A 16,199-nucleotide genomic window follows, 5' to 3' on the forward strand; every position below is an offset into this window, starting at 1 on the left:
CAAAAGAACAAAGCCTTACCCTCCCTTCCCTTCCTTTTCTCGAGTACGTTGCTAATAATAACCACCACCCCTCCCCTCACATCTACATATATTTTAAAAAAAGTCTTACTTATTGGTTCTTTAAACACATTTTTCAGCAAAGAAAATTCCAAGCATTGGCTTGTTTAGATTCCTCTTCTACATAATGTTTTAAGAAGTGTTTACAGCATTTTGGTATTTCCTTCCCTTCCCCCTCCTCCCCCCAAGGCCGACACCACCCAAACACACCTTCTCGTACCAGTCTTTCTTTCTGTTATCTGCTGATTTGCATTTCCTGTTTGTCTGGTGAAAGAGAAGCAAGCGTTTAGTCACTCGTTCTTGTCCTCCTCTCTTCGCGTTTCAAGTAAGTTATACGTGTTAATTTGTATCAATCAGTGCATAAATACATTAGTTACGTGTGATATAGTAGATCTCTTAGTATGTTCTAGATAAGATTTACTGTAAGGTTCTACAATACACAGCTTTGATCATGGAAGAGTTGAACTTGTAACTGTTTGATTTGAAAGCCTGTAAAAACCTCATTTGACCGAAATATCAAGATAGGTTGGTGCTTGTAGAATAATGAAGTAAGAATGTGGATTCCAAGCAGTTAAGTTGGGTTGATATCGTCTGTTTGTGAACAGTTTTGATCATAGATCGAAGGATGCTGTAAATATGGGTGTTGGCGCAGGTCTTGGCAAAGTTTCCAAAGTTTTCTTTTCTTTCTTAACTCGGACAGAATCGTACGAATGGTTTATTTGAAACCTAAAACCATTTATCAAACGTCTAGGTGTATAATTTCTTAATTTAGTATCGTATTTTAATCTTTTTTCTCATATATTTCTATGATTTTCTAGACTATTCTGTGTGTCGTAGTGTTCTATTCAAGCTTAGTGATTTTCAATTCTATAATGTTTTTATTGAACATTTTTCTTAAATCTGTGATATGTTTGGTACCCGATGGCTTCACAAACATTTGGTTTCCAGTTTGGCGTATTTTTTTAACGAATTTAGTGCTATGATCTAGAATTGTCGTAGGATAATACAACACCCAAGAGATCCTAAGGTGTGTCGACAGATCACGAGACTATAGAGGTCACGCGACCATCTTATGTTACATAGATGAACAGTTTTGATTGACAGCTGATGACAAAGAACTTGAACTGAGTTCAGAATATAATGATCAATCATTATTCAGGACAAGTTGAACTTTACAATGAAAATCAAATACACGGTAGATTGATTAATAACTCCCATGAAGGAGTTACACATCTGTAAATAAAACTGACTCTACCAGGAACGACAAAATAATAATACAAAGTCTCTGTTTCTCGTCACAATACAACAGGACAACACGTCAACGATCTCTCTTGTGTCTCTGTCCATGATACAATCCACAATACAATCACATTACTTTCAAAACACACAAGGGCATGCTCAACTATAAAATACAACTGAAAAAAATGTTTGTTCAAGTTCACTTGGCTACAGTAGATTTTCAATTATGTATGTATTTCTTGTTTGTTTTCCTTCACGTTTTATAGGATTAGCTCTAGAGAAATGGTATTTGGCTTAATTATTGAAAGAATTCGGCTTTTGAGAACTATGACTCTGCCATTTTTTCAAGTAAGATGTTTTATTTTTTCCTTCAACAGGCAGTTCCGCATTAAAATGGCTCTCTATTTGGAAGACAAACATAAGAAAGCTATAGTTAGATTAGAAATAATAAATAAAGATACAAAAGAATTCAATGAACTTGGGTTTGCTACAAAGATATACATGCCAGAGAAAGAAGATATAGTTCTCATAACAAGTCCCAGTATCTTCCCAGATGGTATAGATGCACATTTGGATGAAATTGTGGTTCATCGATGGAAGCCAAAACCCAAGCAGAAGGATCCAGTGAAAGTTAAGAGTATTGAAAGTCATAAACAAGCAGATGTTAACACAGTTGTGTTTGAAGGGGAGAAGAAGTATTCTCTGCAATATAAAGTTCTTACTGAGAAAGAGATAAAAAAACACAGGAAGCTGACTGCATGTGTGTTTGAAGGTGAATTGAAAGTAGAGCTGCAGTTTGAAAACCAAGGAGGATCATACAAGCTGAGTAATGTAAGCAAAGAAGGCTTTAATGTGAAGAGAGCTAAAGGTGCACCAGTGATTATTAAGGAGTATTCACACCACATTCTTGGTATTCCAAGATATAATCATAAGATTGTTGGTGTACTGTCCATGAATAGTAATGGTGACGTGTATCCTGCTTTATTCAAAGATGGGTTTTTAGGTGAGACTTCTTAAAATTTTCTTTAAACAAAGTTTGCATAATTTATTTTAACAACGTTTTATGAAACAAGTGCATACCTCACACCATATCTCTCGATCACAATCCGAAACAAAAAAACACTAAACTTAAAAACCCACCAGTCTTTAACCCTTTGACTCCTGGGCATTTTTTGAGTTTTTTAGTGTTTTTCTGGACCTAATCGTCCTCCAAGCCCTAGCAAAACCAAATTTGGAGTTTTGATTGACATTATCATTTTTAACTCGTGAATACGCAAAGCATAGGATTGTGAGGGGTCTGCATATGCAAATGTGTCACTTACTAAGATGTTTGGATGCAAATGAGGTACAAAGTTCACCAGTGGTGTGATATTCCAGTGAACAAACATTTGTTGTATAAAGCAACGGCTGCTTAATTTGGAGGTATTTTGAAAAATGAAAATTTTCAGAGCCGTTCTGTCCATCTATTGAGTGCTGGAGGGCTTCATAAAGCCCTAGAACAGCTTAAATCAGCATGATCTAGCAGAACTAAGATTATACAAGAGATTTTATTGCCAAAAGTTTGCTCATTCATGTACTCAGTACATTTGAGAATTTTTGGTGCAAATAAGCCTGAAGCGAGATGACGTTTTACCCCCGTCTCTAGACCATAATAGTTTTTAAAATTCTTTCATGTTAAAATTTTTGATTCCTTAGAGAATACAGGAACAATAGTCATAATTAAAGAACAAAAGCAGTGTGAAAAGGATTATGGTCTAGAGACGGGGGTAAAACATCATATTGCTTGAGGCTTATTATCCTTTAAGCTCGTAAATAGTTGGACGACCAGGTTCTACTTTGCCTTTTCTCAAATATTTGACTCATGGAGAATGCTGTGAGGCTGATATTTCATTGGTAAGACCTAGTGGCTTGACAAGTATTAAAAAAATAAAAATAAAAAGATGAGGAAGGGATGACTCCATGCTAAAATTTGAAAGGATTTCCCTTGATGCATTGTGATGCAGATGAGTGAAGAATGGAGTGTCGACGAAGTACCTCCAGAAAAACGACCGTTGCTCGCTGTTGTAGAAAGAATTGATGGCAAAGTAAGGTCTAAAATCAAAAGTCAGATTCTCAAACTTTAAGCATTATTTTTGAGTTTAAACATAACATTGAAGTAAAAATGATTCAATGATAAAGAGTGATTTTGATTTTTGGCTTTGAAAAAGACTTCAAAAATAGTGATTTTTGTTTTTCAAAAACATTTCAAGGATTTTTTGTTAGAATTTGTAACATTTTTTCTGTTTAGTAGTAAAGAATCTAGACTGGCATTCAGGTTAGCTCGCTCATAATTGTTGGTGGAATTTTTTAAGTAACATCCGTTTTTTTACGGGCGGTTTTGGGCATTGTGCAGGTTTTTGAAATATGAGAGATGGTATCAAATGAAGGCTAGGTTAAAATATCTGTTATGGTCGTAGGAAAAACAATTTAGTAAAACAATTTCTTGCTCAAGTTAAAAAATAATAAAGTAATCACCCAAAGTCTAAAATTGTTGTTAGGGGCCTGAACACTAGTGTGTTGCCATAGCAACCACACTATATGCTATTATATTTTTTACCATATTTTCTGGTTGGCAGGTTTTAAAATGGTATATAGTTTGTTAAACTTAACTGTAACAATACATACAAGATAATTTTAAACCAAGAGCAGGCCCCACAAAGGTTAAAAGTAATTAAACATAAGGCGACTGCCTACTTTTGAGCCCACGATTTGAGCCCACGATGTGCGCGCGCTCAAAAACCGCTGAAAAATCTACAAGACCATATGCGTTTTGAGCTTCAACAGGGCAAAACCCTCAAATTATGCACGGAACTCTCTATTTTTTAATAGCTTATTTGAATAAACTTCTAAAAATCTAGGTTATGTCAACATTTTAGAAAAAATTAACTTTTCTAATACATGAAAAAATAGATTTTTGTAGGGATTTTTGTTTGACTTTGTGAGATTTTTTAAGAGCACTGAAACGACAAAATGTGACGAATCAATGTATTTCTTTGTCTTTTTGTCAAAAATATCCATGGACTAGCTGTGATTCATGCAATCATAGTCTGAAAATGACCATTATCTTATGAATCTTAATTTTTTTCTGATCACTTCTGATGGTGCAATTTTTGCTCCAAAAGCTCACGCGTAGGCATCCATTAAATTCTGATTATCTCGAAAACAACCTCGGGACACCCCATTTTTCTTTTCATTTTTGGAATCAGCATTAAATTTCACACAAACATGTCATATATTCTTACACACAATAGCAAATGTGACATTCCCAAATGAGCAAAACCATTCATTTTGTATGTTTTTGTGTTTTAAGAGGAAGATGCCCAAAGCAAAATACCAAGAACGGCTAGTGACGACAGAGAGATGGATCATGCTAAAGGTATGTTTCACTTTTGTACATGTTCATTTACATAAATAAATTACTCATCTGGCATATAGTGTAGAGATGTATAGATGAATACAGAATGAATGCATAAAAAAATTGAATGAATGAATATATAAGTGAACAGATGAATATATTAATGAGTACAAAAAATGAATGAATGCACTAATGAATGAATGAATGCATAAATAAATGAGCGAATACATAAAGGAATGAATGAATGAGTGGATGAATGAATAAATGCATAAAAAATTAATAAATGCAATGATGAATAAATGGATAAACTAGCAAAACATTACAGTGTAGATCATGAAATCCAGATAATACTTGGAGTGAAAAAGGGGTTTATTCATCTAAGATTTAAAAACTTTCCAACTGCTTTCCATTCAATTATCCCATCCATTTCTCCAACTCAAACAGCGTAAAAGGTTGCTTAGTTAAAAGGTTTTTTTTTAAATCAGGCCATGTTTACATAAGTACATAAAAAAGGCCAAGTATGGTTAGAATCTCTTTCCATGTTGTTTTTTTACTCTTAGCCTTACACAAAAGTTGGCATAGGCACATAGATTTATGACCCTAAAATGGCTGATGGTTATCATCTGTACATAAAACATCCTGGCATATTATACCAATAAATATACATATGCATAAATGACTGCGTAAATGAATGAATGCATAAATTGATGAATGAATAAATGAAAACATAAATGAATGAATGCATTACAATTCGTCCTAAAAAGTGAATGAATGCATAAATGAATGAATGAATGAATAGCCAGCTGATCTGAGAAAAGATATTAACCAATCAGAGTTGAGAAATTTGCAAAACTGTTTCACCTTTCCTTTTACAATTACGAATTTCCAGGCCACCAAAGGAAGGGGGGAAAACGTTGCTAATAAGCTTTTGTGACACAATACTTCATGAGTTTAATATTTTTATTGCAATCGCGGGCATGTTTCTATTTTTCGCTGGTCAATTTTCCCAAGCTTCATGACATCTCTTTTTTGCAGTGACGTCATTTCTACGTCAATGTTTCAGATCAATGAATGTATTAATGAATGAATAAATAAATACATGATAATTTGTATAAATGAATACATCAGTGAATAATGAATGAATGCATTGAATGAATGAAAGCATTAAAATTCATCCTAAAAAATGAATCTATAAATGAATAAATGAATGCATAAATGATTGCTGGTAAAAAATAGATGAACGAATTTATACATAAGTAAGTGCAAGGATAAATACATTAATTTATGCATTAATTAAAAGAAGAGTGAATGAATGCATAAATTTGAGTGCATTCATATGTAAATATGTATATATAAATTATTACATACATGAACCAACAATCAAAAAGAAATGAAGGTGATGCGCGAAGATCCTATCTCAAAAATCAATGCCTAAACAAATGAACGCATCAAAAACATAAATAAATGAATGCCTTGAATGGCTATTACATGGAATGAATAAATACATGGTGCGTGGTATCTTTATGCTGTTACATTCACTCTCGTTGTTCATTAGAATCCTTAGATCTTTCATGTATGCGTAAAATATTATTTTAAAGGTTTAGAACCTCGTATCATGAAAATAAATAAATAGTTACATTAATATACCAAGCAATAACTAAAAACAAACAAACTAACAAACAAAATATAAACAAAACCTATAAACAGTACTATCTTTGTGACTTGCAGAAAAAATAGAAAGAGATTGGCAGATAAACAACAATAGATAAATGGATAGATAAATAGTTAAAAGAATAGAGCAATAGATGGATAAATAAATATAAAATACAAAAATACTGTACTCTAAGATACCCATAATTTTAAACAGTCCAGTGAACGAAAAAAACCTGTTTTTATTCTTACCTTTTCTTCCTGTCTTTTGGGTGTTAAATTGTTGTGTTTTGATTTTCAGAATATACAGAAAAACTGAAGTCATCCATCAAACAGCAAACCTATTTTCTGTTGTCAGAGGAAGAAGACAAGAAAATTAGAACCGATGACATCTTTACGAGTGTGACTATCCAACGTGGTCTAAAACACTTCAAGGAACCTAAGTAAAGGAGATTTGGCAGCAGACTGTTGGATGAAATTCAAGCGAGTAGTAAAAAACTAACAAACTGTTCAGAAATGTTTGTTTGCCCAGAAAATGATGATCAGCAATCCACAGCTTCTTGCACAACCAATCCTAAATCTATCTTGTTGACGGGCAAAGCAGGAATTGGAAAATCCCTTTTTTGTCGGAAGCTGACACGGGATTGGTCGCATAACCGATTGTTTGAGGAAGGTCAAAAAAATGCCAAAGTACCTGATTTTCAGTTTGTATTCCTGTTGACATTCCGTCAACTTGTTCTTCCAGAAGAAAAACTTAATTTGTGTGATATCTTAAATCTGTCCTCCCTACTGAACGAGCACTCGGTGATAGACGAGCCATTACTGCAGTACATGATTGACAATCCTGAGAAGCTGCTCATCATCCTCGATGGGTATGATGAGTATAAACCGCATCGAGAGAAAATCACCAGGGACTTTGAGACAAGATACGCAAACAACCCTGATGAAAAAATACCTGTTCCTGCTCTGATTGCCAAAATCATGAAAGGAAAGATGTTAAACGGTGCAGTGGTCCTGATATCCTCGAGGCCTGAAGAAGCCGAGGAATTAAAAGAAATTGTCTTTGATGTGAGATGTGACATTCAAGGATTTTCTTCACTTCAAGTGCTAGAATACATCCAAAAATATTTCAAAGAAAACGAAAGCATGAAGAACAAAGTACTTGATCACATCAAAAAGAATGAAATTCTTTTAAGTTTTGGTCACATTCCTGTGATGTGTTTTCTAATGTGCTACTATATTAAATGGCACATGACTAAATCAAAAACCACAGAAAAACTACCCGTCACAAGAACAGAACTTTATCATGAAGTAATCAAAGTATTTATCAAGAAACATTGCTCTCCTAAATATGAAAAAATGGAAGAAACTAAAGTACAAGAAATATTACATAAACTAGCTGAACTAGCGGTGAATTTAATGATGGAAGATAAATATATTTTCGACGAAAATGATATGAAAAAACTCAATCTTAACGATGAAGAAATAACAAACCTGAAAGCGAGTGGATTACTTGACTGTTGTCCTGGCGTTAAAAAATCTCCATTCGATAAACCACCACTTGAATTTACGTTCACCCACTTAACGATTCAAGAATTTCTCTGTGCTTTTTTGTTTGTAGAGAAAAAACAAATCCCAGAGAAAAAGAAAACGAGCGATCTGACATTCATGTTCATGGCGGGAATGTTTTCAAGAGAAAAAGATGAAAAACTGATGGAAAAGTTGATAGAAAATATCAAACCAGAGGATAAAGAAGATACGAGGAATAAACTGCTAACTTTATCCTGTCTGTACGAGCACAAAGACGATGGATTTTCTACCAGAGTAATAAATAACCTTAAACACATATTATACTGTGGTGGGAATGGGAGGATTGGATTTAGAGGAATAACTGATATCGATTGTTTGTACATAAGTTATTTATTAGATATAGTGAATTTAATCAACGCAAAACAAACTAAACAACCAATATTTACACAGTCATTCATTGTTAAGTCATTGTACATTAGGTTGTCATCTTTATCAGCATCAGGGATCAGAATGTTGTGTAATTCTCTTGTTAATATTTCTACTGCTGATGTACTGAAGCTGAAGTATTGTAAATTAGACGATGAATGTGTTAAAATAATATGTGACATGTTGCATCGTACTACATACCTAAACCTAGAAGATAATAAGATAACAGATGTTGGTGTTAAAATAATATGTGACATGTTGCCTCGTACTAAGATAACAGACCTAGTCCTAACTGGTAATAATATAACAGATGTTGGTGCTCAGTGTCTGTGTTCAGTATTAATACGTGATGATTGTCGTGTAAAAGTGTTAAACTTACAGCTTAATAACATAACAAGTGAATGTGAACTGTCGTTAAGACAACAACAGATCCCTGGTGTTAAGTTGTCTATTTAGATCAATAAAACTCATATATGTAGAGAATATTGAATGAAACCATAATAAACGAGTAGAATATAATCTGTTTTTGTAAATAATATCATATTTTATTGAATACTCAAGAAATTCTTGTAGTTTTATTTTTGCAGTTGATTGAAAAGATTTGTGTTTTACTCAACAAATATTCAAACAAATCCATTGAAAATCAAAAATATCCCTTGACAAATGTCCCATAGTTTGATATCAATACAAGAACAAGTTTGTTTTCATCAATATTTTTATTCAACCAAGTTAAAAGAGACTTTTTTTGCAAATATTCATTTTTCTTCATATTTTGAACAAAGTGAGTTGGACTTGAAATACGGACAACAGCAAAAATACTTGTTTTCTTTGTCAAAACATAATCACATTTCTTATCGATAAGAAAGAAACCATAGATATTTATTCTTATTTTAGAGCATTTCATTGATAAAATAGTATTTTGAGTTGGTTATGTTTTGTTTTGAAGTCAACAAACTTGTGTTAAAAAAATGACGGCAAATGATGGCTTGTTTTGTACAAGACTTTAGAGTTGAACATGGACGAAGAAAACACTACACGACTAATACAAGCTGGAATGATCCGAGTAAATCAAGAAATAATTCTAGACTAATGTGGTTCAATAATCATAGTTATCTAGTTTTTCAATGTGAGGATCAGCAATAATTCAGCTCACCTTTTTTACTTGTCTTTGTTCAGCTCACCTCGAGTCTGAAAGAAAATAAATAACACGGATATTTAGAACAAATTCTATATACTCAAAACAAGACTAAAAAAACAAAACAAACTTTCCTTGCTGTTTGGTTTTTCTTTTCCGGCTGGTTCTTTTCACATCAGATCAAAGAAGACAAAATACTGACTAAACGAAGGTCTTGACTGCGGACATTTTTACAGTTCGACATATTCTCGAAAAACAAGCGATTTTTTCACGACCTTTTCTAGACTTTTTAAAGCTTTAGTAGTTGAGGTATTTACTTGCAATGTGGTTGGTTGTGTAAGTCAGTAAACTGTTGGGAAGAGAGCAATAATCCAGTAGAAATTCTTGGTTGATGAAGAACAAAGAACAAAACCAACTTTGAAAAACTTCCAACCAACCAGTCACGTGATGAAAAGAGCGGGGAAATAAGAATCCACGCTGATTGGTTCATGTCAGGGAACTTGAACCAATCAGAGAACATTAATCATCATCATCATCATCATCATCATCATTTCCTGTCAAAGATTAAGAGGGAACGGGGTTAGGGGAACTGAATTACAAAAGATATAAATGCATATTTATGTTTTGATTCCTTTAACAGAGAGTGGTTAGCCTTTGTGTGATGACGATGATCATTAATGTTCTCTGATTGTTTACATTTTTGTGAAAATTTTACCCTAACCTCCACCTCACGCTAGGGATCGTAAGGGATTATGGGAAACTATGGTCATGCCAGGTAATTTGAAGTGTTCAGTGAGGATCAGTGCGGTATTCGTCGTATTTCACCGATTTCCCCAACCCTTTTCCTCTCAATAGGATTTTTTTTCTTTCAGTTATCAGAGTGATTCCTAGCGCGTAAAGCCCGTACATTATTATGGTGATTCTGCAATACCGTTATCTCTTTGATATGAACGTAAGAGACCATGAATGATAGTATCCCTCTTTAGTCATTTCATTAAAGTCATCGCAAAAAAAAAAAAATCGGCTGAGAATTTTCTGCTGTTACTAAGGACGGACCGTTCTCAAAAGTATCGTGGATACGAGACTAACATGGAAATACTAAAGAAAAAAAGGGTGGAAGAGCTCGTAGGAGCCAACAGCCATCAAGCAAGCGTCTTCTCGGATAATGACGTAAAACCGGAGGTCCCGTCTGCTTGCACTTGACCCCCGATAAAGTGGACGTAAAAGATCCTGTGGTATTTTTCGTAAGAGTAGGGGATTGTTACCCGATACAACAGTCTGACCTTTAGTCATGGTTTCGTCGTGCGTGTGTGTTTATTTATTTTATTTTCGTATCATTTATTTTATTTTATTTATTTTTCCCTGTGGTATGGGTTGTGTAGCGGCAGCCACAGGCGCCAAGCAAAGCTCACAGCCTACCACAGTTTGTGGTTTTTCTTTTTGTTTAAAGCGCCTAGAGCAGATTTGGATAGGCGCTATATAAATATTTATTATTATCATTATTAATATTATTATTAAATCCCTTTTTTTCGATGGCATTTGTGGTATTTCTTTTGTGTTCATGTTAGCCTCGCATTTAAGACACTTTTAAGAAGGTTCATTGAACGGTTTCGTATTTGAAAACCCTTAGAACTGTGGAAGAGTGTACACCAAGGATGGAAACAGAAGTAAAAATACAAATTCACCACGTATTTGGGAAGATGGATTAACTAATTGCCCTATTTCATAATGACGTCACATCAAAACAAACTATTGTTTTTAACGCTAGGGATCATGGTCGCTGGAGGGGGATGGAATGACAACTACACATCTTAAATCACAATGAAATGTGGTTTATGAGCCGGTGAAGACAAGAACAAATAAGTATTACGCTAAATATCTCGAATTAAAGAAGAGAATTAACCTTAAATTTAGCCTCAATTTCTATCTTTTTAGCCGATGTAAACAAACTATGACGTCATTATGAAATAGGGCAATTAATTAACTAAAAGTATCGTAAAAAGATTGCCGAAAACCAAGTCGAAATCAGATTCTCAAAATATAAGAAAATTTTATCCTTTGTAAAATATTATAAATTAACTTGGAAGCTAGGTTTTTCTACAAAGTTACATACCTTATAACCCTTTAAATCAGGTTATTTTCAGCCAATCAATTCAAAGCGAAAGAATTCCCTTAAAAAGATCAATGAAAAATTAAGAATTATACTTGTTATGCTCCTCTAGAGCTCATTATTCAATCACATGGATTAGACTGCATGCTGTACGCGGACGATACACAACAATGGACCCTGACTGCAGTGCTTCAACTTTAAACTAACTTAATAGAGCAATGTATCTATGACGTACAATCCTTTTTTGCAACGAACAAGCTTAGCTGCAATACATCTAAGACTGAAATAGTCTCGTTTTTCAAAAGAACTTACAATACCTAGCATAAAGATTGGACAACATATAGTATCTACCAATAAAGAGGCACGTAATTTAGGAGTTATATTTGATCAACATCTCACTTTGTCTAGACATTTCAACAATGTTTGCTCGTTCAGACTTATTAGCAATTAGAAATATCAGAAGATTGATGGTTTTCAACCATTCCCAAGAGAATGAAATAACAAAAGACACGTCGGCCATGTTGGAGGATATAACAAAAGAATTCATTGACAATTCTTTTGTTAAATTCATCCAACATGGCCGCCTTGAAAACCTTAATAAGGAAATATCTTGACAGCTTCTCCGCTGAGCGTTTAGTACATGCTTTTAATTCATCGAAGTTAGATCATCGTAATAGCGTTCTATATGGCTTACCTGCCAAACATTTAAGTCAGTTGCAGCGCATCCAAAATTCAGCAACCAGGTTAGTGACCAGGGCCCGGTTGCATAAAGCTCTCTTAAGATAAGAGCATCCGTAAGTATTGCTCCAAAACAATAGGGGTGTTAGGTAGGTTAGGTTATAGGTAACTTACGAGTGTTTTTAAGCTTTTTTATCTTAAGAGAGCTTTATGCAACTAGGCCCATGTGTCATTCCCTAGAGTATCATTTCTTTGTTTAACGGTTGCACATGAGAAGACACATGAATACGGATACGACTCAAACAAAGAATCCTATTCTCAAGACCACGTGTCATTTCCTAGAGTATCATTTCTTTGTTTAATGGTTCCACATGAGAAGACACATGAATATGGATACAACTCAAACAAAGAATCTTATTCTCAAGGGAATGACACGTGTTCTGAAATGGGACAACATTACGTCCAAACCGAGGAGGTCTATTAAATTAAATTTCAAAAGATATCAGAAATAACACTAAAAAAGCTCGCTAAGAATAGCACTTGTGTGCTATCATATTTAGTGAGAATAAATAAATATTTATCACTATTATTATCATTAAGATTTTGCATTACTTATGAAGGATCTGCAAGAGGTAAATTTTGGCTATTTACGAAAGATGCATAACAGATTTATTTTGACCATTTTCGGGCAAAATGCATGGACTATAGCCCATGGTTTTGATGGATTTTTGGCCATTTTCCCACCTTTTCAAAAAATATGCATTTTTAATGGACTAGACATAATAGCTCATTTTTGGCGATTTTCGGGCAAAATTCATGTACTATAGCCCATGGTTTTGAACGATTTTTGGCCATTTTCACAAATTTTGAAAAGATATGCATAATTTATGAAGGATAAAAAGTACGGCATTTTTGGCCATTTTCGGGCAAAAAGCATGGACTATAGCACATGGTTTTGATCGATTTTGAGCCATTTTCACACCATTTCAATAAATATGCATTATTTATGGGGTAGACAAAATAGGTCATTTTTGACCATTTTCGAGCAAAAAGCATGGACTATAGCCCATGGTTCTGTTGGATTTTGGGCCATTTTCACACGTTTTGAAAATATATGCATTATTTATGACCGATGCAAAATAGGTCATTTTTGGCCATTTTAGGGCAAAAAGCATGGACTATAGCCCATGGTTTTGATCGATTTTGGGCCATTTTCACACCTTTTGAAAAGATATGCATTATTTGTGACCGATGCAAATTACGGTATTTTTGGCCATTTTTGGGCAAAAAGCATGGACTATAGCCCATGGTTTTGATCGATTTTTGGCCATTTTTACACCTTTTGAAAAAAATACGTATAATTTTTGAAGGATAAAAAGTACGGCATTTTTGGCCATTTTCGAGCAAGAAGCATGGACTATAGCCCATGGTATTGATCCCTGTGTTGTTCCTTACTTTCATTTCGTATTTCAAGGGTGTCAGATTATTACAGACTAAACGTGTTAACGAAAAAGACAAACACTTTTTATTTCAGATCGAGAATGAAATTTTAATAATTGTATTTAAAAGCTATTTGATGATTACTAATATAGCAAAATAATTTGAATTAATTGTTAAAAAAAATATATCGCTCCCTGCTATACACAAGGATACCAATTTATTTATTAGGGGGCAGTACAAGGGAATTATTTGTAACCTCTCTCCCCGACGGCTTGTGTACCCCCCTTGACGTCGAGAGGCCTCAGTACAAGTTGTGCCTCACGTTGTTGTCCCAAAAACATATTTGAAATCACTATTTTCGAAAAATATTTTTTCGCTAAATTAATATTATCATACTTCATCGTTTCCCAGGCACACTCTGTATCATCTGGATGAGTAGACCCTGGGAACAAATCATCTAGGATACTAGTAAATATAATAATCTTATTATAAATATATACATATATCTACTAAAAAACTCAACCCACACCCACACCCACACCCACACCCACACCCACACCCACACCCACACCCACACCCACACCCACACCCACACCCACACCCACACCCACACCCACACCCACACCCACACCCACACCCACACCCACACCCACACCCACACCCACACCCACACCCACACCCACACCCACACCCACACTCACACCCATACCCCTACTGCCATACCCCTACTGCCATGCCCATGCCCATGCCCATGCCCATGCCCATGCCCATGCCCATGCCCATGCCCATGCCCATGCCCATGCCCATGCCCATGCCCATGCCCATGCCCATGCCCATGCCCATGCCCATGCCCATGCCCATGCCCATGCCCATGCCCATGCCCAAGACAAAGGCTATAACAGATGCCAGCCCAGTGGGTGTGGGTGCAGTCCTTGTCCAAGTAAAGGACGGGGTAGACAGAGCGGTATGCAATGCTAGCAGGAGCTTAACGGACATAGAACGTCGCTACTCGCAGACAGAAAGAGAGGCCTTAGCAATTGTATGGGCTTGCGAGAGGTTCAATGTGTACTTATTAGGTATAGACTTTGAACTGCTAACAGATCATTAAGCCCCTGGAGTACATTTATTCCGAAAGTTCAAAGCCCTCTGCCAGAGTAGAGAGGTGGGTTCTCAAGTTACAACCCTACCATTGTACAGTTAAGTACATTCCTGGGCCCAACAACATAGCAGATGCCCTGTCCCGCCTTACAAAGGACACTCCAATGAACAACAGGAACAAGACGGAAGAGTATGTTTGTTTCGTAGCAGCTAATGCAACCCCAGCAGCCATAAGCATGGAAGAGATTAAGAAGGAATCTGCAGAAGACAAAGAATTAATAGAGCTGCGGAAATGCATTCTCTCGGATGCGTGGGAGACATGAACTCTCTGTTTGTGGACACTTGATATTGAGAGGAACCAGACTAGTCATCCCAGCGAAATTGAGGAAGCAAGTTGTAGAGCTAGGCCACGAGGGACACCGAAGTGCAAGACATACTATGAATGTCAACTAGTCAGTTTACCAAGTCCACCAGAACCTGTCAAGACCACAAAGCTGCCGACCGAACCGTGGCAGGATGTTGCAGCCGACCTGTTAGGGGAATGCCAACAGGGGAACACTTGTTAGTGGTTGTAGACTATTATACTCGTTTCTATGAAGTTGTGATTATGAACTCTGTTACAGCTAACAGTATTATCAAAGCACTGGAACCTATCTTCGCCAGATATGGTTATCCACTGTCGATCAGAACTGATAATGGGCCTCGGTTAGTGGCAGAAACGTTTGAAACCTACTTAAAGCAGAATGGTATAGAGCACAGGGGTTCGACACCTTACTGGCCTCAAGCAAACGGGGAAGTGGAAAGACAAAACAGAAGCCTGCTGAAAGCTATGAAGACTGCCAAGTCTCAAGGAAAGGACTGGAGACAAGAAATCATGCAACACCTATTTGTTGGCATATAGGACAACACCTCACTCGACAACCGGAACGAGTCCAGCGGAGCTGATGTTTGGGAGGAAGATTCTTTCGAAGATTCCCGATATTCGTCGCTGCAATAGCGAAACATACCAAGAAGTAAGAGATAAGGATGCTGAAATGAAGCAGAAGATTAAAGATTACGTTGATGTGAAAAGGCATGCTAGGGAAAGTAGCATTAAAGTCGGAGACAAGATCCTCCTGGATCAGACAAAATAGAATAAGTTCAGCACTAGCTATGAACCTGTACCATATGAAATCACTGGCAAATTTGGAAACCAAGTTACGTTGTGGTCAAGTCTCAGGATGGAATTGAATACAAGCGCAACACATCACACATGAAGCTCCTAAAGGAAGAGACAAAGGAGGTAGAGTCGGAGCTGGAAGTACCAGAACTGGCCATAGAGAAAGCAACGCACACTGCAACTCCAGAGAATGAAGGAACTACAGTACAACAGAGGCCGAAAAGAGACCGGCGACCACCAGCATATCTCAAGGACTATGCGCTAGGACAGTGACAGTTGAATC

The 16,199-nt window shown here is 35.8% G+C and overlaps 2 protein-coding genes across 2 annotated transcripts; both read left to right on the plus strand.

Moving 5' to 3' along the window:
• The first annotated feature begins 315 nt into the window (after positions 1 to 315).
• On the plus strand, positions 316 to 6,787 carry LOC116286242 (uncharacterized). The gene is made up of 4 exons (XM_089026993.1): positions 316 to 382; positions 1,674 to 2,299; positions 4,646 to 4,711; positions 6,642 to 6,787. The coding sequence occupies exons 2-4, from the start codon at positions 1,690 to 1,692 to the stop codon at positions 6,785 to 6,787; spliced, it is 822 nt and encodes a 273-aa protein (XP_088883119.1). The 5' UTR covers positions 316 to 382; positions 1,674 to 1,689.
• Positions 6,707 to 8,815, plus strand: LOC148913080 (NACHT, LRR and PYD domains-containing protein 1 homolog). Its single transcript, XM_089026987.1, has one exon. It carries the CDS (start codon positions 6,857 to 6,859, stop codon positions 8,750 to 8,752), a length of 1,896 nt encoding a protein of 631 aa, XP_088883113.1. The 5' UTR covers positions 6,707 to 6,856; the 3' UTR covers positions 8,753 to 8,815.
• Positions 8,816 to 16,199: the final 7,384 nt, after the last annotated feature.

This window comes from Actinia tenebrosa, unplaced genomic scaffold (assembly GCF_029948245.1).
Source record: "Actinia tenebrosa isolate PJP-AT-01 unplaced genomic scaffold, QUT_ActTen_1.0 PGA_scaffold10__47_contigs__length_13832649, whole genome shotgun sequence".
Taxonomy (NCBI): Eukaryota; Metazoa; Cnidaria; class Anthozoa; order Actiniaria; family Actiniidae; genus Actinia; species Actinia tenebrosa.

What these genes read in the sequence shown, in the direction of transcription:
- LOC116286242 (XM_089026993.1), top strand. Translation starts at nt 1,690, where the DNA reads ATGGCTCTCTATTTGGAAGACAAACATAAGAAAGCTATAGTTAGATTA. An exon ending in ATTCAAAGATGGGTTTTTAG is followed by an intron (nt 2,300 to 4,645) that starts GTGAGACTTCTT and finishes TTGTGTTTTAAG; the next exon opens with AGGAAGATGCCCAAAGCAAA. An exon ending in AGAGATGGATCATGCTAAAG is followed by an intron (nt 4,712 to 6,641) that starts GTATGTTTCACT and finishes TTTGATTTTCAG; the next exon opens with AATATACAGAAAAACTGAAG.
- LOC148913080 (XM_089026987.1), top strand. Translation starts at nt 6,857, where the DNA reads ATGTTTGTTTGCCCAGAAAATGATGATCAGCAATCCACAGCTTCTTGC.